Source organism: Lupinus angustifolius, chromosome LG04 (genome assembly GCF_001865875.1).
Source record: "Lupinus angustifolius cultivar Tanjil chromosome LG04, LupAngTanjil_v1.0, whole genome shotgun sequence".
In the NCBI taxonomy this organism is placed as follows: Eukaryota; Viridiplantae; Streptophyta; class Magnoliopsida; order Fabales; family Fabaceae; genus Lupinus; species Lupinus angustifolius.
This window is the reverse complement of record NC_032012.1, coordinates 7762536-7790024: the sequence shown is the minus strand read 5'-3', so window position 1 is coordinate 7790024 and position 27489 is coordinate 7762536. Positions and strand designations below refer to the sequence as shown.

Genomic DNA, 27489 nt, shown 5'->3' with positions numbered 1-27489 from the left:
TGAGATAACTCTTAAGTCTTCCATTCCCCTCTAAAACACAACTCCTAAATTAATCCTATCGAGACTTTATAAACTATTCACACTCTCTCATACTAGTGGTGACATATACTTCATGCCTACCAAATTCATATTTTTACTATGTTAATTATTCAAATTTTATATAATTATAATATATTTTTTGTATTAAGTATACTTTATATTATATTTTTATTGGAGATATTTTATATTATAATTTTTTGTTTTATAATAACTAGTTGGCGATAGGCACGAAAGAGACACTTTGCGTCTCTCAATCCATATTTTTACTTTATAATAGAATATTTTTTGTTTTGAATGTACTTTAATTTATATTGTAATTTTTATTGAGTATATTTTATATAATACTTTTTGTCTTTAGTCAATTGTCAAATAAAGATGAGAAAATAGTTAATATATTTGTGGTGATTACATATGGTTATATAATTTTTTGTTCCTAAAAAGTAAAGTGTTAAGAACAAAATTAGAAAATAAAAATTACATCTCAAATAGTAACACTATATACCAACGGGCGTTGGTTTAAGTGGTACATGCTAGAAAAAAAAGAAAGATAGTAACACCATATTTTCCATTATATATATTACATGTTTCGCATATATTCTCAACCTACCCCACATAAATTTTAAAAACTGATTCTTATATAAGAAGCAGTTTTTAACTCACCCCTTCAGAATCTTAAAAAGTAGGGCGCTGTTTTTTTTGGGGTACTTAGTAGGGCGCTATTTAAGAATCATACATATAATTCTTAATATTTCATTTTTATTTAAAATAGGTTTTGATTTATTTTTGGTTTAATGAATATTCTTTCACTCTATCATAAAAAATTAGATAACCATTTCCCTCAATATTTGTAGCTATTAACAAAAAACAGAGACATTGGGTTCAGGTTCCCTATCACTAAAACACAAACAGCTTATTTGGTTATAGATCTAATCTTAAAGAATTAAGAACTCGAGTGTTATTTGTTGTGAGTACTCTTATGCATGAAAAAATGGTTTTATTATTTTTAGCCTTTAAGATATAGAAAAGTTCAATTTTTTTTTTGAAATGGATTCCTCTCATGTGAATGTGATTTGAATTTTCTTAAATTATTTAATTTAAAAATAAATAAAAATCTGGATTATTAAAAATTTACTTTTGCTATATATTATGATATTGATTTAATAAGGCGTTGATCTAATGGTATAAAACTTTACTGGATTCGAAGATCGAAAGTTCGATTCTTGAAATTGACACTTATTAAAAGAGACATACACAACCTAAAAGAGATTAATTCTTTAATCATAAAATTAAAAAAATACTTTTAGTAGTACAAAAAAAACACTAATCTATCCATGAGAGAAGTTGATTCTAGAGCAAGAGGCCAAACAGAGACAAAGTGAATCATTCCAACTTTGAAGACGTGGACCAACAATTGTCCATCACATGTGGGGCCCTATACTCGTGATCTGGTCTAGCAAAGATTCCTTTGATGAATCATTTTTCATATATTCTAATCTCCTTTCTTCCAATTAAGGACTAACAATTTGTGATATGATAACATCTATATTATGATAGCACAATGCATCATAATGGTACTACCAGCGTGTATACACGTAATAATGAGTTCGGATACTTTCTATTAACAGAGAGACAAATATACTTAAAACAAGAGAAAAAATATAATATAATTTAACATTTTTATCCTTAAAATATAATTATATAATATTTTTACCCTTATGTATAAATACAAAAATAACCACTTATCTCTCTATTGAGGATACAACTCACTAATAATATATATAAAGTATCAATCATCACATTATCACATATGTGTGGTGGTAGAAGTGGCACATCAAAAACCCAAATTGCATCTATGAAAAAAAAAATTAGATGGGTTGAGTTTCAGTGAGAACATTTATAGATTATCTATTAACGAGGTCCTCACATCCAAATTACAAACTCATAATTTTATAAGAATCTATTTCTTTCTAATTGGACCAACATTTGTTCACTTGATATTTGTCCCATTGAATTTAGCTAATTCAGTAGCTCATTTCAATGACTATATATCTATTGTCCCATAAGTAGTGTTATTTGTTATTGTGACATCAATTGTGATTAATCAAAAATTATTAATTTGTTAATTTAAATATATTTTCAACTAATAAAAAATAAATGGTACATATAATAGTATAACTTATGAAATAAAAGATGTTCATCTCATTTCAATTGGACACAAAATATGTGCTCAATTTTATTTTAGTATTTCAATAAACATTTTATTTTTCCAAGAATAAGCTAAGTTGGTAGAATTGCAAGACATGAAATTGGAGTGTTTGGATTGAAGTATTTTTTTTTGCTATTAGTTAAAAGAGTTTAATATCTATGCATTAATAAGATAAAAGTTTTTTAAACTTTCAACCCATCATCTATTATTCATGCATTAATTATTATTGACTACTATATAAAAATAATATATTAATGATGGTTAATGTACTGAGTTTATAAAGAACTTTTACATCACATTGCATAAATTTTAAATTCTACCCAAAAACTAAGCAGCTTTGTTTTTTCTAAATATTTTTTAAGATTAACTTCGATTTATTATATCATTGTTTTTTATTTAAATTTATTATTTTCCGAAGAAAGAGGATACAAATGGTGGACTCATGGGCTAACCCAGTCCACTATGAGTTGAACTAGTCTAACAACAGAATGTTTTCAAACATTCATTCCGCTTAATCCATTTTATCAACTTTAAAAAAGGAGGCAAGTAGTGTTATTTATTTATTTAAATTATTTTACTTCTTTATCAATTACTTTTTATTAGTATTAATTTCTAATCCTTTACATCCTAATTATTCCTTTGAAATTAAATGTATGTTTATGTTGTTGTTAAAGAAAACCAACGTTTTTATTTGTTGTTCAGTTGGATTTTTCGGAGTGTTCTTGCTTTGTTGGAGTTAACTCGATTAGTTAGTCGATAACTTCTCTTAATACTTCTGAAGCGAATAAGAATCCTCTCCATTAATAGATTAATAGAGAGGAATGTACATGATGATATGTTAAGTAGCTATAAAGTCGTCAACCCTTCTTAGAATAGGAAGAGTTAGTCTCACTATATTATGGATGTCTCAGCTCAAATAAGATTACTTTATATTGAGGATACATGTAGTTAAACGATAGAGTAAAATCACTAACCCTTATATTTACTTATTTTATTCTCCCAAATCTGCAATTCACATTCCTATGTGATAAGATGGCCTAACTTTTAATTGTCATGATAAATATTAATGACTTTTTTAGTGAAAGTTAAGCAGTGTCATTAATCTTTATTAGAGGAAAGAGTTTACATGCATGTCAATTGTGAATTTTTATGCATGTTAAGTAATGACAGAAAATGTCAAAGTTTATATGTATATATTAAGTATATACATATATACATTTATATCTTTCCTATATTAATTTATTATGTGCATGTATTTAAAAATACATCATATGATTCACGCGAAAAAATTCTTATCCCATAATCAACATACATGAAAGATTATTGCTGATAGCATGGAACACTGAGATACCTAGCTTTGAGGATGAACCATGTATCATTCCTTTTCTTTATCATCAAATGTTCTTAAACCTTGCCTTTAGTGTAAATCACGTTTTTCCATCTTGGGCATAATATTTAGTTTCTTCTCTCTTTTGGTTATGCTGAATTGAATTGTATTTTTCCATGTTGAAATCTTGAAATTATTGCCATCTTCCATGGCTCCTTTTTCTTTAACTGGTCCTACAAATTGCAATTCAATAACATCATTTTCTCCTCTATTATTTTATGTTACCTATAATTCTAGCAATATTTCTCTCCCTAGAAAGCTACATAGAAATGTTAATGTACATAGCAATTCTCTTTCTCCATTTTCATACCAATCATCATTTCATAGAAACTTATGTTCTATGAGAAAGAGAGGCATATCCCTCATTGCCTTTGATGCTAAGAACTCAGAATCAGGGAGTGAAGATAATAAAACCATGGATGCATTTAAGAAATTGTACTCTACCTTCATGAACAAAAACACAGATGAGTTTTCTAACATACCTGCTGATGAATGCAGAGGTGTGTGCAATTTTCTCTCATTCTTCCAAGGAAAAATGGTACATTTTCTTCCCTTTTAGATGGTCTTAATTTCCATTTGACTATAGTTATAGAGGGAAATACTTTCTAAAGGTTTGGATAGACATATTAAAATAATGGTTATTAAGGACTTTATTTCAACTCTTAAATAATTTATACTCTTACTAAGGACCTGGTTTCAATTCTTAAATAATTTATACATATTAAAATAATTGGTTAATAAATCTAAGTACTCTTCCTTTCTTTATCCTTATTAAGGATTTGATTTCAACTCTTAAATAATTTATATTTTATAAAATATTAAATTAAATCTTGGTTAAAAAAAATTGATTGATTGATCGTGAGATGAGATAAAATGGACACAAAAAATAGAGTATCTTCACCTCATACATAAAGCTTACAGAAAACTACATAACTTATAAGCATTTATATTATAAAAAAAATACTAATTAACAGTATGTTCTTCATTGTTAGAGGTACGATCCAGTAAGTGATTCAGTTTTCTATTAAGCCTTCATGCAATAATAGAGCCTATATATTAAGAACAGGTTCCAAAAAATTCATGCCACATGTATCAACTCAACCATATTCTACCAGGTACTAAAAAAACAAATTATTTTATGTTTTTTTTTTAATTAGTTGACACTTTTTTATTGAATTAAGACACAATGAGATACCAAATATAGGACATGTAATCTCTATTTATATATATATATATTAAGGAGTGTATTTTATAGTTTATCTTTGAAACAATACCTAAATATGGGAGATTATGTTGCACTTCTATATGCATAAGATATCAAACCCATATTGTCTTATATGCTACATTCTCTTGCATTGCAGCAAGTGTTGAAAGTGTTCTCTAATCTGATAAAAATGCTTAGAAGAAACATTCGGTTTGAGGTGAAACATACTGTAGAAGATGGCATGGATGTTGGTGTCCATTGGAAATTCGGTATATTTTCTTGATCTCTGCGACCCATAATCAGAATAATAATGGAAACTTATGCTATATCATGTTAGAGTTAGTTACTTGTGTAAGAAGCTATCTTTATAATTTCTTCCATACAGAATGGAACAAGATACATGTTCCCTTAGGGAAGGGTTGGAGCTTCCACTTATACCAAACATATAGGGGAAAGGCAGTAATAAGGTATGCTTAAACTTTTCCATAAAATAATTTGGTTATAATTAAAAATAATATTATCGAATAAGCTAAGATAACATTAGAGGAAGATATAAAGGGATGATAACACATTTTATTTATCGAAAATTATACTAACAAACTTAATTACACCTACCATTCCTCTTGTCGTTGAAATTACAACCACTTCGGATGTGAATTTACTATCCCTTTATTTACCATTAAGATTTCTTAGTTTATAGCTCGCCACCTATGTCTAATTCAGGAATTTTGAGATGCTAATGGAACCACTGCACCACTTGGAACCCTTTAAACTTGTAAGCAATATCAGTTTCTTTCCATTATTGGAATATTTGTTTAACTATCACAAAGCCATTAAGAACATGCTTGTGTATGTCTCACTTTTCTTTTTCTCTTGTTTGTGTCTCTTCTGATGCAGAAAATGATCACAAGCCTCACCAAGTTGGTCGAGATTATAAGTTTATATGAGGTTTCAGAATCTGGGATTAAGGCAAAATGGAAGTTATGCATAGTTCTAGCTGTGTTATCCCTAGCTTCCTTGTTATTATTCATGAAAATAGTTTCATAGTCATACAAAGGAGTGTCATAAAATAATGCCACGGTGAATATCTTATTTATATGAATATTAGTAGCAAATAGCAGGTATAGTATAGACCCCTCAAAATGATGATATAGGACTAACAAGATAAGAACAATAGTCTTTTACTTCTCTAATGAGAGATAATAGGTGCATTTCAATGTATCTGATGTACAGACAAATATCATAGAATGTTGGACTGAACCTTGATAACAAATATGACTTGTAACACAAATTGGACTTATACTGACTTTATGATTCGAGTGAGTAATAGGGAAGTGCCGTAAAAAAGTAAAGGAAAAATACATTTTTATTCTTAAAATTTAAATGAAAAACCTACTTTCCTCTCTATTACTTAAAAGGAGTCTTACTCTTGTGATTCACTAATTATCTCTATCACTTGGATGCTAGACTCACTCGGTTAGCTTCAAAGTTGAAACCTTCATGTCTTTGGGGCAATTGAATCATGTGAGCTTTAACATTTTTAATGTTGCGTGTGTAGATAAAATTTATTTGATTAACCTTTATTTCTTATCATAACTCATAAGATGTTGTAATTTGGTGTGCAAGCAAACATGCATGAGATATGTAAAGTGAAACATGTATACAATATGTGGTTGTAGCCTTTAGGTAAAGTTGGTAAAATGGACCAATCCGAGAAATGAGTGTGTTTAGGCATCAAAAGTCCTTTCAAATACACATTAGATCATGTTCGGCTCAATTTCATACGCATGTACTCGACCACACCATGGGCCGACAAATCAAATTGTTCGATGCACAATATAAAAGTCTCATCATTAGGGTCAAGTGTTTTCTTTTGACAAGGTAGTTAAAAGAAATCAAGTGTACAAAATATGCATTTAAGAGTGAGTTTGAGTGTTGAATTTTAAAGGGAAAAGAAATGTATAAGAGTCATTTCACAAATATTTTTCATGACTCTCAAACCTTTATTTTCTCTTAATCCCCTGTAAAAGTCAACTCTCAAACTAACCCTAACTAAACTGAACCAAACAAAAAAACCATTTTTTTCAATAAGGTGATTCTTTAAGTAATCATTTTTTATACGATTTGGTTTAAGTTTAAAATTATATTAAGGATTAATAATTTTTGATATAACTAAGGTTTCCCTTCATCTTATAGGTAAGGAACTAATCTCATTTTTTGTAATGTATGACTCCTTTTTCCAACAAATATCAATATCTCAATAATCAAAATTTTAACATTTTAGTCTATCTAGAAATCTGATGAGATTTTATACTATTAGACTAATGCATTATTAGTAATTAAGGAATAATTTTGAACCTTAAAGCTAATAAAACTCATTTTAAATTTAAATCTTCATTGGAATTAATATATTAATGATTTTTCAAATAATTATTCTTGAATAACGTCTAAGCAATGTAAAAAATTAATAGTAAAACATTGTCTTTATTAAATATAAATATATCATTTCTCAATATAAATTTTTTTGATGACTTATTAATAAAATTGATCCATAAAAATATCACTATTAATCTATAGCACGTAAGATCATGAGCTTAATTCCTATTATCTAATATAAGTATATGTATTTCATAACCCAACTTACCCAAAATCTTTACACTAAATAAACATTTCTGAGTTAAACGCTTACATTTTTGGACACGTTAAAGGTTCTCCTCGAATCTTGGTCTTGGTGCAACAAAGTGAGTGTCCTTCACGATCTCTCTCTCTCTCTCTCTCTCTCTCTTATTCCATATTTTCTGGTTGGAATTTTCTCTATTCGGATCACCACATGACCGTTTCTTTCACTCTTCATTCAAAGAAAAGATTAACACCTCTCTCTCTCTCTCTCTCTCTCTATCTTTGTTTTTCTTGCTGCAAGAGTTATCTCATTCATTTTATTTTTCTATTCCATGTAGTTTTTACCTTTCTGTGATTCTTTGACTCACTCCTTCTTTTCTTCCTCTTCTTCCAAAACAAAACATATTTTTCTGAACCCAAGGTGCATTTTTTTCTTCATTCTCATTGTGGGGAAGATTCTACCAAGTGGGTCTTTTTCTTTTTGGTGCTCTTTTTCTTTGAGCTTTATTGTGTCAAAAACTTTGTCTTTTTCTCTTTGTTCATGGCCTGTTGATGTCTTTCGCCATTGGGGTGGTCTCAAATTCAAAAAGAATGGGTTTTGATGATGAAGAAGGTGCAGCAGCAACAGAGGGTTCAGAAACACACCATGCTGGAAAAACTGCTACTGATGAAGAAAGTGGTGATGAAGGAGGAAAAGGAACGCTGAGCAGGTACAAGAGTGAGAGTTCCATTGCTGCAACCGAAGATGAAGATGATGATGAGGATAGGAAAATTGAATTGGGTCCTCAGTGCACATTAAAGGAACAGCTTGAAAAAGATAAGGTTTATGTTTGTTTTTAGTTTTCCTTTGTTATTCACAAAGATCCATGCTTTTTCCCTTCACAATTCTGTTTCATTAATGTGTGTGTAATGTTTTGGTTTTGTTTCTTAGGATGATGAGAGCTTGAGGAGGTGGAAGGAGCAGCTTCTTGGAAGTGTTGACATTAATGCTGTTGGAGGTAATTACTTGTTATTCAAATTGGTGCTTTTGGTTTTCAATTTCTGTTTTTTTATTTTATCTTATCTTATTCTGTGTATGTAGTTTTGTGATATGTGGTTGTTTCAATGCATTATATATGTAGTGTGTTATTCAATGATTTTGAATGAGAGTCATAAAACATTATCTGAAATACAGCAGTGTCATTTTGCCCCACAGAAATTGATAGTATTGCCAATGTGTCGTTTTTTAGGACAAGTATGTTATTTCAAATTTTCATTTGTAATGTTTGACACTGTTAATATTTTTAATATGTTATCTATAGTTTTCTGTTAATTTGAAATGTAACAATACCCCAATGTTGCTTGATTTTCCTATTAATTCTGCAGTTTTGATGGTTGACTGATATGTGATAAAATCTGAACCAAAAAAATATTCATAATATTGTTTCTGTTTCATAGTTACATAGTATGTGGCACCCGGGTTCTATGCAGTTCGTCAATTTCTATAATGTTATTACACGACTTTCTTTATGACGAATTCGGTAAGTTATACACAGAATGCGCTAAACGGAATTGGATACGCATTATGTAGGCCTAACTAGGGAACCATGTACTTAAACTATTTTCATTTTGTGAATGTCAAGTAGCAATTGAACAAGTAAATCACATAGAGATGATCCTTTCTTCTCTGCCTTATAACTTGCTCTCATTTCTCATTCTTGTTATCTGAATAATTTAGAAACTCTGGAGCCAGAAGTGAAGATCCTGAGCCTTGCAATAAAATCTGCTGGTAGAGATGATATTTTCCTTCCGATACCCGAGGGAGGAAATCCGAAGGGTCTGTGGTTTACTTTGAAAGAAGGTAGCCGTTACAGGCTTATGTTCACTTTCCAGGTTAGCAACAACATTGTTTCAGGTCTCAAATACACTAATAATGTGTGGAAAACTGGTATCAAGGGTGAGTCCTATTAACTTTCTCTCAGTGAAATTGTGGCAAACATATACATAATTTTTCTATAAAACTTATCTCAATGTTGAACCTTAACACAGTTGATAGCAGTAAAGAAATGATTGGAACCTTCAGCCCTCAAGCAGAGTCTTACACACATGAGATGCCTGAAGAGGTAACACCATCTGGGATGTTTGCTAGAGGAACATATTCAGCTAGAAGTAAGGTAATGACTAGTATTTATCGTATGTACCGTATACCGAATTTATCGCACTACATACAGACCAAGTTCATTATAAAGAATATTTCATAAAACTAATGTAAAAAGTGACGGGTTTCACACCCGAAAAACCACATACATATAGTCGTACCATGTACCAAATAGTGTAACATTATTTAAGCTACTTCTTCTGGTTCTAATATTTAGCAACATATAACTTGATTTAGTTACACTATGGTTATACAATCTTTTTATATTGTCATCTAATATTAAGTTAACCCAAACTCTGATAAGTTGGACAATGCAGCACATTTAATATTAGATGCAAGTGCAAAAGTTTTTTACATGCACAATGCATCAAAATTTAAATTCAGCTACCTACAATGTATAGGATAAGAAAAAGTTAGTAAATCCCAAACTCTTATCTGCTTCCACAGTGATATTATGACTAGTTTCAAAATCAAGTGAACAAGAATTAATGCTTCTTTTGCATCTCAGCCCCCAGTAATAAATGTTATAATAAATTTGGTGCCAGAATTCATGTGCATACCCTTCAAAAACTTTTTCAAAGTTCAAATTTCTGGGTCAGTTTTTTTTGTTTTGTCACTAGTCATTAATTATTTGATGTAGAAACTTAGGATAAACCTCTGTTGTCCGAAAACAATGTACTACTTCATGTGCTGCTGCATGTGACTGATTAGAAAAATGAATAATTATTAAAATTTTAATTTAAATATATTTTTTAAGCCAATCATATTTACTGACACATGGAGTGGAACACATTGTGAGACAACGATCCGAGAAACTTATGATGTAATGCATGTAACCACTGCTTGACATGCTGCTATGTTGTGTTTCAGTTTGTTGATGATGACAACAAGTGCTACTTAGAGATCAACTACACTTTTGATATCAGGAAGGATTGGCAATAGTTTAATCCTTAATATTTGTTCTTATTTTCTGCTGAAATCTCCTTCAGTGTTTGTTTACTTGCTTATTTTCCATTGTTTTATTTATTTTTCAACAATGATGAGAGGATTTGGAGGATGGAACTGGTATTCATTTAATTACTACTTCACTTCCTTTTCTATGTGATTTTTTTAGGAAAATAAAATTGTTTCTATTTATTCATCCTCTTATAAAACCATGACAACAGTATTACTTACTAATTTTATAACTCTATCCTTGAAGATAATATATGAAAATAATGATTATAATTATATTATAGAGAGATAAATGGTAAATTAATAGTAAGCTGAGTGTAAAGCATAATTATTATATTTCTTAATCATGTGGGATACAACTATAAAAACATGTGAGATTTTTATTTACAGGCTGAGTGAAAAAAAATATAAGTAAGTTTGATATCATTTATTAAGTTATTAGGTCTTGAGTCCATTGAAATAAACTTCCATTAGGTAATGGAATAATATGAAGAGATAATTTTATATATATATTTTATTTATTTCATTAAGTAAATTAAATAACATTTGGACTGTTTAATTTTTTATATATCACATGTCATAATCTAGGTCTAATACTAGAAAAGTTTCCAGTCGAATATCTAACAAAACAAAGAAGCCCATAATAAAAGTTTTGTAGCAAACCAAGTCATCCTCTTTTATCTTGTTAAATTTAATATTTATGTACCGTAAGATATTTTTATACACCAATATATCATATATCAATTATTTGTATTAGTTTTATTTAAGAGTTAATGATAATTAACATATAAAATATGTATTTACAATGTAAAAAACCTAAATAAATAAATAAATATTAATCTCTAATTTCTTTATATATTTTATTAACCCACCTTGTTCATAGTTTGTGAATTGACATCTTTATATATTTATCTCATATGCTTGCATATAAACGGTAAAGCCCAACCAACAAACTCTTGTTGCCAAAGAAGACCAAGGTATTAGAGGACTGATAACATAATAATAGTTTATTGAAAGCCCATCTATCACACAACACCATCAAAGCCCATCTGTCACTCTACACCATCAAAGCCCATCTGTAACACAACACCATCAAAGCCCATCTATCACACAACACCATCAAAGCCCATCTGTCACACAACACCATCAAAGCCCATCTATCACACAGCACCATCAAAGCCCATCTGTCACACAACACCATCAAAGCCCATCTATCACACAGCACCATCAAAGCCCATCTGTCACACAACACCATCAAAGCCCATCTATCACAGCACCATCAAAGCCCATCTATCACAACACCATCAAAGCCCATCTGTAACACAACACCATCAAAGCCCATATACTCTAGAAAATAAACATGATTTTAGTCGCGAATTATTTATATGTTAAAGTATTCAATTAAATTATGATTATCATTAGTGACGGCAATAAACAAGAAATAGAGAGAAGAAAATGAAAATGACTTCTACACATATCATCAAGTATTTCCGATAGTTGCAGAAGTGTGTGTGAAACGTAAATTTGTGTGTTTTTTCCTTTTTTTCATGATCACAATTGAAATGTAAGAATTATATAATTGAATATAAAATGACAAGAAACCTAGTAGGTTATTAGCCTACTTTTTGGTACTATCAAATATATCAACTCACCTTTTTGGGGAAGAAATTAACATCTTCAAGATTTGTGGCGGTTTGTGGCGGTTTGTGGCCATCACTCCCAACAAGTTTGCTTTTAGAAATCAAACCCACAATCTTAGAGATTCAATAGAGTTTTATATCACTAAATTAACATTTTGTTGATTATTAAGGTACTCTAAAACATTAGCTATCTAACAACTATAGTTTTTTTTTTAAAAATAGTTAGAGTGTGAAGCTTTTTCTATATATACACATTGCATGTGAAGCTTTTCAATTAAATATATATATATGCACCCTCGACTTCCGCGTGGTGCGCGAGTTCTGACTTTTACTTTTAGTTTATTTAGTTTAATATTACCTCGTTCAAATCCTTTTTATTAGAAATTTTCCTAGTTAAGGTTGAAAAATTTATTAAATTTGTCAACAATTTATTATATTTATAAAAAATGTTCTTAAAATACCTTATTTTTTCACTCAAATTGTTTAACTAAATAGAATTATTTTTGTAATATAAACAATTATTGTATATACATTTTTTTAGAAAGAATGAAAGACCCTATTAATAAGATGGAAGCATAATATTAATTTTATTAAGAAAGTTTTTATTGAGTTCATATATATAGTAATATTTTTGAAATTCTTACCATGTAGAGTTATTTATTTGTTAATTTTAATTTTGAAATTAGAAATATTTAAATTTAGTTGGAGAGATTAGACTATTATTTATTGAGTTGAGATTCACTTACTCTAAGAGTAAGTTTTTTAAATTAACGCTCTATCATGACCATTAATTTTAGGAAAATCAAATGTTTTACATCTATTCACTAATTCAAATTATTGGATTTATCTAGAATTGATTGCTATGATGAGAAGTAAGTTTGAGAGTAGGTGTATTTTTCCTCTTATTTATTTAGAATGAATAAGAAGAGAATGAATTTTGAAAATGAATATAGTGCAAGATTCAAAGTATTTAATGAATATAGTATTATTTATTATACTGCCATTAATAAATTTAATATGAATATAAATAAATTGTTCAACGTACATCCACATATGTTTCATTTACAGGTCAAATGATATTTAGTACAAAAAAGATAGACAAGTAAAGTGACATTTGTTATCGATCACTTTAAGCAAAATCTTGATGTGAAATATAAAACTCCTGAACTATTACGTTTTTAGTTCTTCAAATTGATACTAAGCAAAAATCTACATACAGAAAACAACTATTTATTCATAAAATGACTCATTTAAAATTTATACATCATATTTTTAATTAAAAACTTGAGGTAATTAATATAAGTCTTTTATTTATAAACTATTTTATTCTTCTCATCAGAAAATTATTCTAAAGTGTCCAAATCTGATATTTCATAAACTTTTTCACATGGCATTAAGCCCATTATTATAAACCATATATAGTTTGACTAATATAAATATGAGTTTAATATATATATCCAACTATCAAAATAAAGATTTATATATATTCCACACATTATCTACTATTTATTTGTATTATTTTTACTTAAGAACCATGATTAAAAATAAATACTAAATGATATAATAATAAAAGTAACAAAATATTTCTCTATGAGTTCATACATTTTTTCTTTTGTATAAATATATCATTGTCTCACATAATATGAAGAACAAAGGAGAGGAGGAGAAGTAAGAAAGAATCATATGGATATGGAGGGAGAATTCAAGAACTTCATTATGATATGGATCATAGCTGCAGCAACAATGTGTTATTGCCACACAATTGGCAAGTTCATCCCTCATGGCAAAGCAAGACTTGTAGCTATCTTTCCACCCATACTCATTCTCCTTCTTCTACCTCTAAGGTTAATCTCCATTTACCTTGGAGGTCCTACTTCTTTTTTCCTAGGTTGGCTTTCCACTTTCAAACTCATCCTCTTTGCCCTTGGCAAGGGCCCCCTCTCCTCCAACCCTCCCCTCCCTTTGTCCCTTTTTCTTCCCCTTTCACTACTACCCATCAAATTATTCCAAACCCAACACCAACCCAATCTTTCCAAGACACAAAATAGTCACATCAATCTCACATCGGGTAAGCTTCTGGAAAAGACAGATATAGACAACCTTACTCCCGACAACAAAGATGTTTCTAGAAACACAGAAAATAGTCAAATTACGGAAAAAGGCCAGAAATCAACCATCAACTACGCTTATGTCACAATGGTTTTTGTACTTGCCCTTTTGATTCCTCTATATCCAATGAAAGAAATTTTGCACCCAAAGTTCATATTATTCTTATACTGCCTCTACATGTATATTGGTCTAGAATTGATTTTTGGAATGATTGCTCTATTAGCTCGAAAAGTTCATGGACTAGAGCTTGAACCACAGTTCAACGAGCCCTATCTATGCACTTCTTTGCAAGATTTTTGGGGAAGAAGGTGGAACCTTATGGTGACCCGTATTCTGCACCCTACCATATACGAGCCCGTGGTGAATGCATCTTCACGTGCCATTGGGAGAAAATGGGCTTCAGTACTTGCTATAGTTGCTACTTTTACTGTGTCAGGGTTGATGCATGAACTAGTTTACTATTACATCAAAAGAGAGAAACGAACGTGGGGAACGTGGGAACCATCATGGGATTCTATGTGTTTTTTTCTACTACATGGGGTGTGTTTGGCCATTGAAGTTGCATTTAAGAAGGCACTTAAAGGGAAGTGGCAGTTGCCGAGGTTGGTGTCGTGGCCGCTCACGGTGGCGTTCATGTTCTACACGGCGTTGTGGCTGTTTGTGCCGGCGCTTGTGCGGTGTCATGTTTATGAAAAAGGAGTTAGAGAGTTGAATGTTATTGCTGAGTTGGGGAAGGATTTTTATGGTCTTTTGAGATCTTTATGTTTTCATGACTAGTGGAAATATAAATGGTAAGGTTACCTTCATTAGACTAATCAATGATAATAAACTCCACCGACTCATTTTCGAACAAAGATCTTATATCCCAAAAATTTCATATTTTAATATTTTCAATTAATTACATTCCAAAAATAATATAAAATTGTTAGTTTATAAGTATTTTCATAGTTTTGAAATGGGGTCAAACAAAATATTCCATCCTATGGTAATTTCACTTATCATTGATCATATATTCAATCCTATACTAGAAATTATTTTGTTACTGTATATGCCTTGCAGAATAAAAAAATTGCATCCTTCCATGTATGAGGAATGCAACCATATATTAAACAAATGAAACTCATCTCAAGTAATGAAGATGATAAATAATTTTTTCCTTTATATTTTAAGGACAAAAGTGTAATGTCATTTTAAATAAAAATAATATAAATATCAAAGTATATTACTTTTTCTTTAGTTTTACGAGAAACTTCTCTCTCACACATGTTATACAGCAATATGGAGTGGAAGGCAAGCCAAGTCTTGCTTGTGCTCTTATTGCCATTCACGTTCTGTCAATGGAAATAGGTTGACAAGTTGGTTCCTTACAAAGGCAGAAAATGTCCAATTAAGAAAATTGCAAATGTGGATTTGTTGACCGAATATATGGCTACAAAAGTCCATAGGTAAGGTTTTATTTTTATAAAAAAAAGTCAAAAGTTTGGTGATAAGGAGTTAAAGTATAATAAAATTGGGCAGAGATCCTCTTCACCGTCCAATATTAGAATACAAGGGAAAGGTTGTTATAATTTTTAATATTATTTTATTAAAAAATAATTAAAATTTTGATTGTTAATTATTTTTCATATCACATGTCATTAATATTGAAGAGAATCTCTATTCTATCAAAATATATTGAGAAACTAATCTCACTACAAGTTTAAGATGACAAATAGTCATGGTGTATTTCATTTATGGTGAAAAATAGATAATTCCAGTCCAGATACTTGGTAAAGATGACAAAAAATTGGAAGTTTACATTGCAACTTGATGTCGTTCAACTATTTCTACAGCCATGCACCACCTGTGTCCACGTTCCCGAAGGCACCCCTCTTTTTCAAGAGGACTCGTGGCATGTCAAGCCCTGATAAGGTTTTTCGTTTTGTATCAAATTAAACCATATGCTCCACCGCTTGTGTGGGCCCCCATCAATTCATTTGAGTTTCATTCTTGCGAACCTACTCCCCATGCAGGATACTTAACGCGTTAGCTACGGCATTGCACGGGTCGATACACACAATGTCTAGTATCCATCGTTTACGGCTAGGACTACCCCTCACCATTGTTTCTTCATCTCATTTAGGATTAGTTTGCGAGTTGGGTTTCAGAGGAAAAATAATGAAAATGGAAAAATAATCCTTTGTATCTTTCTCTTCATTATCCTCCAAAAATCAACTCATAATCGGCGAGTTTTACACTAAGGTCAAGTGCCAAAGAAAACAAGTTCTCCCTTCAACGTAAAATAATCAATACAATGTTCATGTTGTCGTTGATCCAGTGGCAATTTAGTGTAATAAACTTTGCGGCGATTAATTGGTTTTTTGAAACAACTTATACAAACTAATCATCTAAAATAAGTTCTCAGAGCACGTTATCATTAGTAGTAGTTTATCTTAATGTTTAATCACTCCAAAAAAGATAATCATGACCCCCATGAGAGCCACCTTTATTTAAGCATTTGTCCTTCATTAAGAGCAGAGTAAATTACACCAAAAACCACATAACAATTCACATACTTGGAAAAGAGTCCTGCTAAAAGAGTCCCGTTTGCTGATTTTACAGTGTCGGCGAAGTACCCACGGCGCCTGATACTTCCATTAGGGAGCTGGTGGAACAATCTTGCCAGAGCAGTTACCGAACCCAATGGTGTAACCATTTCCCTGTAAAGCAAGAATTTTAGATGATGTTCTTTAAGTTTTACATGTTGTAAGTATGCTTAAAGTATTATAACGTTGTTCGATCCAAATAACTGACCCCACCTAATGGAGTAAAGATTTGATTGTTGTTGTATGTTGTAAGTATGCTTAAAAAGGAATGAAACATGATCAAGAATTGTGGTCTATTCTATAAAACTTCACACCATCTAAAAAAGTGACTAACATGGCTGTGTTATAAACAAATAAAGCATATCATTTGCAGAAATTTCAGTTTTCTAGTTAAAGGAATGATGGTCAGAAGACTCAACTATAGTTCAAAAAGAAAAGGATAACCCTACACATTGAGGTCATTCATTTGAAAGACAGTCTTGCTCAGTAACCGTGGAGCCCAATTTTCAAGAATTTGATGTCAAAATAACATTCTTAAGAAGCAAGGTAACGATACTAATATTAATAAAATCCTTACAGCTGTGAGAAGTATGCACAATGAACCAAACTTGGCAAGAAAGAAATAATTGAAATTTAAATGGTTCCCTGGGAATTCAGGTCTAGCAGCACAATTTTTTATGCAAGGAGTTCATATGAGAAAGTAAATTAGCAGTGATTTTGTTAAAAGGTTTACTTTCTGATTTCTGTTTGCCCCATAGGCTAGTGGTTTAATAAATTTGAAATTAGTTCAAAAAGATGGTAAAGTATCTTAACACAATAAATGATAAACTAATAAATTGCTCATATAAAAAAATCAAAAAGGCAATAGCAGTTTGAACACAGTGTGGTATGGAAGAATTTAATTGCTTGCTACCTTGCAATATCCAGTCAAGGTGACTTCATCTCCATCTTCAAGAAATTTACGATCTAATCCATTCAATGACAGGGAGTTTTGTCCATTCCAAGTTAACTCGAGCAAGCATCCACGTGCCTCTGGTTCCTGCAGCGAAAAACATGTTTTGACTGAAACTTGTTGACCAGGTGATAAGGAAACAATGTTGAAATGTTTATTGCAATTACCATGTCTTACAATTACTGTATAGTTATTAGGACATATTATTTCTTATCTTATTTTTGCTATCTTTTAGGTAATATAAATTATTATAAAGAGAGATGTTCATTAGTCACAATTCAGCCTTTTCTATTCAAGATGTTATTAGATCTTATTCCAATGCTGGGTCATTCACAGATGTCGTATTCTGCAAACTTCACACTCTAGGCGTCCATTGCTGAGCGTGAAGGGGTATGTTATGTGTTTAAGTCCCATATCAATTGATTATATGAGTAACGAAGAACTTATAATGACTTGGGCAACCCTCATCTATGAGCTAGTATTTCAGTTGGAGTTAGGCTGAGTTATTTTACAAAACAATTCCGTGAAAGAAAAGGCAGAGATCAAGAAGTTAAAATATTGAATCTTACAGGACCACTAATTGTCCCAGTTCCAAGGAGATCGCCTGGCCTTAGGTTGCAACCATTGATCGTGTGGTGAGCAAGCTGTTGAGTCAATGTCCAATATCTACAAAGAGAACAAGAATAAGTGGTTAAATGTCATATCTTTAACAGTTTCAAAGTATTGACTTTATTACATATAAGGCAAGGGCTAAGCATTTATCAAATGGCAAGACTTAAGAGAGCTACTTGTGCACAGTTTACCAAGGAGAGTATATCACCACACCGAAGTCAAATTATGCACAAATAGTACGAACAAATATTAGGTCAGTCACTTCACTTAAATCAGCATAGCCATAGCAAATGCCTTCAAGGCAACATGACTGATTTTAAAAAAAGTAAGTCCTTGTGGCAAGAAAGTAAATAAATAAACTGAATTATCACTACTTATTGAATAGAATTTCCTTACAAGTGCTTTAGACTACTCCGTGTCACCACACTTGAATTTTCATGTTCGGCAGGTTTAATATGAACCTTGCAGCAAGAAAACAGTTTCATGATTAACTTAATAATTCAAAAGGCTAATTTATCATCTTGGGAAAAGAAATCACAAAGAAAACGAAAAGAACCTTCTTCAAATAGTACATAGGTCATGAAGAAATACCATCAATCAGGCAAACAAAAGGAAGAAATACTATCGACTACATGCATAAAAGGTTCTCTGAAATACCTCTAGTGAAATATCATAGTTTTTGGATTCTTTTTCAGTCAAATAAGGAAGTGGAGGAGGATCCTGCATTTTATGGATAGATTAGATAGCATGTCAGGGTTGTAACGCTTCCAGGGTCTATAAGGTTCCTGCAATGTCTATCTCCAAAGAAAGGAACCAGCTACCTGTTTTGGGGCTTCACAAGCAAAAGGTTCTAACGCTTCCAGGGTCACAATCCAAGGTGATATTGTTGTTCCTATATGATTTTAATTACACATCATAAAGGAAGGTTAACTCTAGAATAGCATATATAAGGTGATAGTTTCATTTACAACATTTAGCACATGCAACCATCCATGTCAAATATACTGCACGAGCCCAAATCCCAAATCCCCACCTTCCCAATAAAAGTTAATGATATGAAGTAATTAAATGAAACTTCTTACCAAAATTCTTGCCAAGAAAAGGGCCAAGAGGAATATATTCCCAGGCTTGAATATCTCGAGCTGCCAAATAAAATTCAGTAAAACATTAACTATACAGTGCAGAGACATAAAAAAGAGATATTGAAATGGACAATTACCACTCCAGTCATTCAGTAGAACCAGCCCAAAGATATGATCTTCTGCATTGTTAATATCCACAGGTTTTCCCAATTCATTTCCAGGCCCAACAACAGTAGCCTGTAATCAAACTAAGAATTTAAGCTAAAAGGAAAAGAAATAAAAAGTAATGCAGTACCATGATAACTCAACTACAAGTAAAACGAAGTAAGTGACAGAATATCTATCTCGAGTTTTATAATTTTAAAATGAAATTCTATATGCATTTTAGTGTGTAGAATGGTCAAAGAAGATTATGTAGACAAGGAGCTAACCATTTCCAACTCAAAGTCTAGCTTCAAAGAAGGACCGAAGTAGGGTGGAGAACCGCCACTTGGATGAGCTTGACCTCTAAATAAGCACAAAGTGGCATAACATTGTGAGATAGAATGCAGAGTAGTTATATGGATAATGTCCACATAAAGCCATATCCTTCTACAGTACTTAGACATGCATTACAAACCTTTTTCTATGTTAAGCAACAAAACTTTGAAGGAATAATCTTCATGAGTTCATAAACATAAGAATTAAAAAGATACATAGTTTAAAGAGTTGCTTAAGTACATAAACTTGTGAATAGAACAATTGAAGGTTCACAACCAAACTCTAACCTTGGGCGAATAATATCTGTTCCAGAAATAACAACAGAAGATGCCCGTCCATGATATGCAATAGGCAGGTGATACCTAGGAAAACAAGTTTACAATTTTTTAGTTAGAAAGAAACTTTACTCTTCAGTTAATTTGTAAAGCCTTTGAAGTCAACTAACCAGTTTTCTAGAACGGGATTCTGTGGCCCACGAAATATTAGCCCACAATTTTTAGTGTGATGCAGAGATGAAAAGAAATCGGTGTAGTCTCCAACAACAACAGGAAGAAGCAACTCTACACTGCTCTGGAAACATAGACGCCAACAATATCACTAAAAGAAGCAAAAACCATGACCATGTAAATTAATAAGGGAATGACAAGGTTCAATACCACAGGCAGAAGTGACTTCTGTCTCAAAGCTGCATTGTCCCTCAAAGTTGGCTCGGTTGCTGCATCATTAAAAAAATTCATTTGCTCAAACTCAAATACATCTATAAAATATGATCGTGATGAGTTTTACATAACCTTCGAAACAAGGACCAGTAATTGCAGCTCATACAAAATTTAACATGCATATACATAGATATATACTGTACAAGTACAACCTTCGGCGGCTGCGGGAAAAAGGTAAATAATTAAACAAATAAACAGAGTGAAGTAAAGTTGTACCTGATAAGAGCTTTTGAATAGTAGCACGAGCTTCCTTCCAGACTGGCCTTCCAAGCGATATAAACTTGTTTAGATTAGGCTATTATAATCATAACACAAGAATCACTTAGTCCAGAGGCTCCAAAACTAACAAGAAACATAGTAAGAGCTTATATTTTCTTTTCCTATGCAAGATCACATTGAAATCTAACTAATCCAATTCGAGGTGTATCCAAGGGGACAAAGCTCTTCCGGATTTTTTCTATTCACCAACTCGAATCTAAGACTCTGCTGAAAGCAAATTCCTTGCCACTTGAACTAAGAAATGTTTTTATCTAAAAATAAACAATAAATTTTTGGCAAGCAGCTCTTTAAGCGGCATAATCTCCGGGGTAGGTAGAAAGTGATGATCCGAATAATTAGGTGCACTCTTTTCCTTTCTTTCATTCTTTTCTATCAGGGAACAAAAAGAGCGTGACAAGTTGATAAATTAAGATACAACAATAACACGCCCTTACTCCAGTAGTGGGATCGGATTGAACAACACCATAATACTTTATAAATCATAAATTGATAAATTAAGGGGAAAAAAGGTTGCCCGGTGCACGAGGCACCACTTAGTGGAGTCCGAAGACAGTAGATGTATGCAACCTTACTTCAGACCTCAACAAGTAGAGAGACTGTTTCCCGGATTTAAACACGTGGTTAATGGTCACTAAACGACGATCTTACCGTTGCATCAAAATCAGCCTCTAAGTTGATAAATTAAGATACCATATCAAAATAGTAAATAGATAAAGTAACAGCATGTAAAGTTGAAAAACAAAAAGAACCCAAATAGTAACCCAAGTTGGTTGAATCAGTGAGAAGCATTTACAAGTAAAAAATAAAAGTAAGAAGAAGATGGAAAGAAGTGTAGAAAAAACCTGATTGAAGACATTGGAGTTTTTGAGGAGAGGACCATCGAAAAGACCAGCAGAAGAGATTTGAGAAAGGTCCAAGACGAAGTCACCGATGGCTACACCAGGGCGAGGAGATGAAGAAGGTTGAGGTTTGAAAACACCGTAAGGAAGGTTCTGGATTGGGAAGTGAGACTCATCGTCAACTTCAATGAAGGACTTAAGCGCCATGGAAGCTGAACTCAACCACGGTACAAAGAACAAAGAGACAAGGAAATAGTGACTCAGATAAGTGCACAATATATAACTTATATTTTTTAAGAAATTAATCATTAAAAAGAATAATAAATGATAAATTGATAGTATATAAAAAAATTTAAGATGTAATGCATACATTTCTTTTTAAATATAAAAATAGTTAAGTTTGTGGGTATTGGTTATCAAGAACTTAATACTTATTAGTAGTGGCAACATTTTGAAAACAATTTTAAATTAATACTTTTTTATTTTAAGTATATAACAACCATACTTTTTTACTTTTTTCAATATGTAACAGCCTTAAATATTGAGTAAGTTATATCATCCTACTTACAAAAAAATTATATATTGCAATATAAATTAATTATTAATTAATAAAATGATTTAATAAGAATATATATAATTTTGATGAATGATAAGTTTGGCTGTAAATGGTGTGGTTGTTGGGAAGTGTGATGAAGAGGATATTGAGGGGGTTAGCTGCTTTAGATTGCCACCAACCCTTCAAAACTTTAGCTCCTTGCCACGATTTAATACAATTATGTACTATTGTCTTATTAAAAAATTTACCTTACCAACAACCTTCTCCGACAAAACTTGAACTCGAATAATTATTTTTTGTTCTAAAATAATGGTGTTTCTGAGTTTCTCTATCATTAACTAATAAAATTATAATAAATATAATAATTTTTGTTTTTATAATTTTTAAATATTATTTTCTGATTGGATAGGAACATGAATGAGGAAATGAACGAGACAATCCCCATTCACCAAACTGAGTTGGGTTCACAATGTTAAAGAAATTAAATAATTACTCATATTCTATTTTTGTAATTTAGTTGAAAACAATATTATAAAAATTGGTTCATATCGATTAGTTCAACCAATAAATCAATCCCAATATTAATAGGTATAATAATTATACCGATCATATAATTATATCGATCAAAATTAGTCATATTGGTTAGTTTCCAATTGTACTGTCATACCGGCCGATTTTTATTTAAAAATAATTTTTTAATGAAAATAAAGAATTATTGATTTTTTAACTTTAATGTTAATATATTATGGGAATAGAGTATCTCCTTGTATAAGGAGATAAGTTATCTCCTTATACAAGGAGATACATTATTCTCATATATTATATATCTATATCTAACTTCATCGGGTATACAGTTTAATTAGTGAATCATTGGTTGGACCGCTAAATTATTATACATGTACATTGACTGATTTCATGAACGATATAGTATTAATAACACTGGTTAAAAACTAAATATTAATAAATTTATTTCATTTGGAGAATGTAGAAAATAAGTTTTTTATAGACTAGAGTAAATTGTAAATTACAAAAAAAAATTACATTTGTTTATGTTATCAGTAATTTTGTTGTTTTTTATATTATTTTTAAAGTAGATGTTTTCAAGAGAGAATATATATACTGACAGCATATATACATCATCATTGTATTACCCACTGTATTCATGCAAATTATCATTAGCTCTCTAAAAAAGAATACAAATAATGGTAGATGATGTATTCACTGTGTATAAACTTTTACACAGACACTATATAGATATTTTACTATCTTTTTTTAATATTTATCATTATACATTTTTACTATAACTTTCAATACTTTATGATAAATACTATAAAATATTAAAATAAAAGATAGTATAAAAATCAATATCAATATTTAAAAATAATATAAAATATGAATAAAAAAATAGTTATTAAAGTAAACTTGAATTAGACCATCCACAAAATAAATAATGCATCAATGATAAAATAAACAATGAAATGAGAAGTCAATCAAAAAAATTAATATGTAATAAAACAATTAAGAGTAAAATGAGAAATGAAATTAATTAAAAAAAAACTCACCATAAAAAATAAGTCATTTTTACTACTTTTCATAAATAATATATGAGTTTATAATTTAAGTAGGTTGCTAAACTTTTTTTGTGATGCAACTTGAGTATGTATTTTTTAAATATGCAAAAACTACAAATTTCCATTTATATCAAACAAACATTTATTGTGGTTGGCAACTTGGCATTCGGGCCTCGAAATTTTTTTTAAGTCATAACGAATCATTTTATTAGTAATTTTTCACAAACAAATATGGTCACTTTGATTAATCCTTTAAACATGGTAGATAAAAAATATTCCTTATGAGACATGTAGAAATACTAATTATATCTATAAGAGGAATACAAATAAAAAAACATTTTAAATTTGTAAGTATGTTATACTAGTCATTAATTTTTAATTCCAATGGTACATTTCAACACTTTAGTAAATAATTATTTATCATGTTCTGAAATAGTAACAACATGTAAAATTCCAAAGCTATTTATTTTAATTATTTTATTTATCATCTTCTCCTAGTGAAATAATGTCAAATATCAAAACCTTATTAATTTACATTTAAAATATAATTTGGTAAAAATGTCGTTGATCTTATTTTTTATCAATGTAATATTAGTATAGTATAATATTGGTCAATCTATGCAACAATTAAAGACAGAACCATTGCATGACCATACAAACAAAACTAGGATTAAGGGATGATATATGTGTGTGTGTATTGTAAAACAAGGTTTCACAAAAAAAAATGATTTGGCATATGTTAATCTATAATATTTTAGGTTCAAAATACAAACTATTATTTATTTTCTATTTATCAGTTTTTTTGGTAAACAAACATGTCAAGATCCAAGGAAAGAAAAATTAGTCTTGATCATGAGAGAATGATCATGTTCACTAGAAAATCAACACATTAATTAACTTTCTTATAAACATGGTCTATCCTAACATAGATAAAATCATGCTACTTATCAACCCCTAATCATTCTACATTTACTCTGCTTATCATTTTCAACACATAAAATCATGCCCAAGTTAACACTTTATTATACATTTGAAATTCAAAATATTATTTATTCATCTTGTTAAAAGTCAATAAAATATTTTTATAAATTGTTGAATAATTCTGAAACGAAACATGAAAACAATGATTTCTAAAAACGGAATGTAATATTTTTGGGAATGATCAAGGTGAGCTTAACATATTAATAGAAATATATTATTTTTATATACCCAAAAGAAATACATTCTTTTTAAAAAACATTATCATATTATTATGAAAGATATTATGAGTATACCTGTGTGTTTGCTAATATTACTTCTATTAAAGACAAACTAGTATATAGTACAAATGCATAAAATATTAAGATCGGATAATTTGAAATGATAAAATTGAATGAAATAAACAACATTTTTTATGTTCAATCTTATTATTAATAATAATTGAGAAGTTGTGAGGAATGAAAATTTTACCTGTAAAAAATTCAACATGAACAAATTGCAAGTAAGTTAAATAAAATATTAACATGTTATAAAGATTAAAATGATTGGCTAAATAAAAAATGTTGAAAATTTTTTAGCCCGTTAGAATGTTCAATAATATTTCAGTCTCAAATTTAATGAAATTGGAGAAATAAATGTAGGAATATAAGGGTGGGAAGATGGAAGTAAAGATGAAAAATATATGGATAAAATTAATTCAATTAATAAAATATGTGTCAATTATAAAAAAAATTAAATTAATAAGTATTGTAGAGACTCAACCAGTGTTGTTAAAACCGTACCGGTTATCAAACCGGTCAGGGTACTGGTATAGTGGTACAGTGGTTCAACCAGTGGTTTAGTAATTAAACCGCATGCCAGTTAAACCGGACATACTACTTATATTTATATATATATAAACCTAACAAAAAAATTCCAAATAGGTAGATACTTAAATTTATAATCCATATTTATAATCTATTCAAAATTCACATAAATAAACAACTTTAAGTCTTTAACAAATTCAAAGTCTAAATTAAAAACATATATCAATCCAAAAGTATTACTTAACAACCGCAAAATATAAATAAATGACAGTTCACAACTCACTCTACAAAACAAATAAATTTGGAGTTTTAACATTTAACACCAATCAGTCAAAGTTGTCTCATATGAATATTATATTTTTCTACCAAATCTTATCTTCAGACAGTACTCCAAAATTATACAAATGTATGTTAGGAACCAAAAGGTGTAATCTAAATATGTTTTGGAAGTATGTGCCTTAAAGGGTTGAAGAATGGTTGGAAATGTGGGTCACCTTGTAATGGATTTTTAAGTTTTTAAGTTTTTTTTTAAAAAAAAATATGTGTATAAACCGGCCGGTTTAGTAAAATACCGGCCTGTTCACCGGTTTTGACCGATTTTGACTGGTTTAATACTTGGCCGGTTCAACACCTGTACCATACCGGTTAGGGTCCCGATTCACCGATTTTCCGGTTGAACCGGCCGGTACGAAATGGTTTTATAACTATGGATTCAACTATAAATCATTGTTTGACTTTTCAAATTGATATTATATTTTAGATTCTTCTATAATATCTAATGACAATTGAAGTTTTTAATTCTCATTTTTTATTTAAATGATTTCCGTTTCAAATTGCTATAAAACTAAATGGTTCCTAAAATGAAGATATGTAGTAAATTAAATTAATACATATAAATATATAATCAACAATTTAGTAAATATTACACGACTCTAATAAAAATTATCTATATTGTATATATAAAGTCAAAACATGGTGTAACTACCATTATAATATAATTTATATATCCATATTTTGCCCTTCAATTTTTAATTTAAAAAACTATACAACCACATATAAACACCTCAAATGCATTAATTAAGTTGCATATTCTAATAAAGACAAAAAATATAATACTTTAAAATAAGAATGTGGCTGCTCAGACACTCGATAGACACGAAGTGTCTGTCGCACACTAGTACTATATATAAAGACAAAACATGATATAACTTCCACCAAGGTATAATTTCCACTTCCTATTTTGCCCTTCACATTATTTAATTTTTATAAAAAACCCATATAATCCTAATTAACAATCACCAACATATTAATTAACCACATCTCTCACCTTAATAATAACTACTTTAAACTTCCAAACATATATAATGATTATTAGACACACAAAATGAGAAATTCGCCTAAGTTTTATGTATATCATATTAACTATCACATTTTATATTCTAAATTTTCACTCTCTATTAAGTTTATATACACGGAGTACAGTTCAACATGTTAGTTATAATAATGTAATAAGTTATATTATACATATCGTCACTATAAATTTAGCAATATGTAGTGTTAACGTAATAACAACAGCCTAATAAAGAGTTTACATTCTAGTCGAAAAATAATATCAATTTCAACCACCAATTGATATTAATTGTTTTTTAGGTTATGGAGATCGAAAATTTGTTTTCTAGTTGATTGTAACTTAATCTTTATGATCTAATTTTATACTATGTTTATTTATTACATT

At 30.1% G+C, this 27489-nt stretch overlaps 4 protein-coding genes and 1 long non-coding RNA gene across 6 annotated transcripts; 4 read left to right on the top strand and 1 right to left on the bottom strand.

The window, feature by feature from the left end:
• Nucleotides 3520-6080, top strand: LOC109345443. 2 transcript variants are annotated; one of them, XM_019584438.1, is made up of 6 exons: nucleotides 3522-4051; nucleotides 4085-4170; nucleotides 4994-5105; nucleotides 5222-5303; nucleotides 5560-5611; nucleotides 5734-6080. In XM_019584438.1, exons 1-6 carry the CDS (start codon nucleotides 3781-3783, stop codon nucleotides 5881-5883), a joined length of 753 nt encoding a protein of 250 aa, XP_019439983.1. In that variant the 5' UTR covers nucleotides 3522-3780; the 3' UTR covers nucleotides 5884-6080. The 2 variants fall into 2 exon arrangements, with proteins under 2 accessions (XP_019439982.1, XP_019439983.1); XM_019584437.1 differs by having other exon boundaries at nucleotides 3520-4170.
• LOC109345442 (rho GDP-dissociation inhibitor 1-like) lies at nucleotides 7786-10680 on the top strand. Its single transcript, XM_019584436.1, has 5 exons — nucleotides 7786-8277; nucleotides 8387-8453; nucleotides 9173-9391; nucleotides 9484-9608; nucleotides 10463-10680. Exons 1-5 carry the CDS (start codon nucleotides 8008-8010, stop codon nucleotides 10532-10534), a joined length of 753 nt encoding a protein of 250 aa, XP_019439981.1. The 5' UTR covers nucleotides 7786-8007; the 3' UTR covers nucleotides 10535-10680.
• On the top strand, nucleotides 13834-15104 carry LOC109345441 (acyl-CoA--sterol O-acyltransferase 1-like). Its single transcript, XM_019584435.1, has one exon. It carries the CDS (start codon nucleotides 13870-13872, stop codon nucleotides 15070-15072), a length of 1203 nt encoding a protein of 400 aa, XP_019439980.1. The 5' UTR covers nucleotides 13834-13869; the 3' UTR covers nucleotides 15073-15104.
• On the bottom strand, nucleotides 16684-22113 carry LOC109345439 (fumarylacetoacetase). Its single transcript, XM_019584434.1, has 14 exons — nucleotides 21847-22113; nucleotides 20942-21020; nucleotides 20663-20721; nucleotides 20452-20576; nucleotides 20294-20368; nucleotides 19958-20033; nucleotides 19664-19763; nucleotides 19527-19586; nucleotides 19266-19336; nucleotides 19102-19164; nucleotides 18841-18905; nucleotides 18402-18498; nucleotides 17794-17919; nucleotides 16684-16994 (listed from the first exon to the last, which is right to left on the bottom strand). Exons 1-14 carry the CDS (start codon nucleotides 22048-22050, stop codon nucleotides 16932-16934), a joined length of 1263 nt encoding a protein of 420 aa, XP_019439979.1. The 5' UTR covers nucleotides 22051-22113; the 3' UTR covers nucleotides 16684-16931.
• LOC109345440 lies at nucleotides 17290-19337 on the top strand. The gene is made up of 3 exons (XR_002107415.1): nucleotides 17290-17303; nucleotides 17467-17468; nucleotides 19226-19337. It is a non-coding gene; the product is annotated as an uncharacterized LOC109345440 (long non-coding RNA).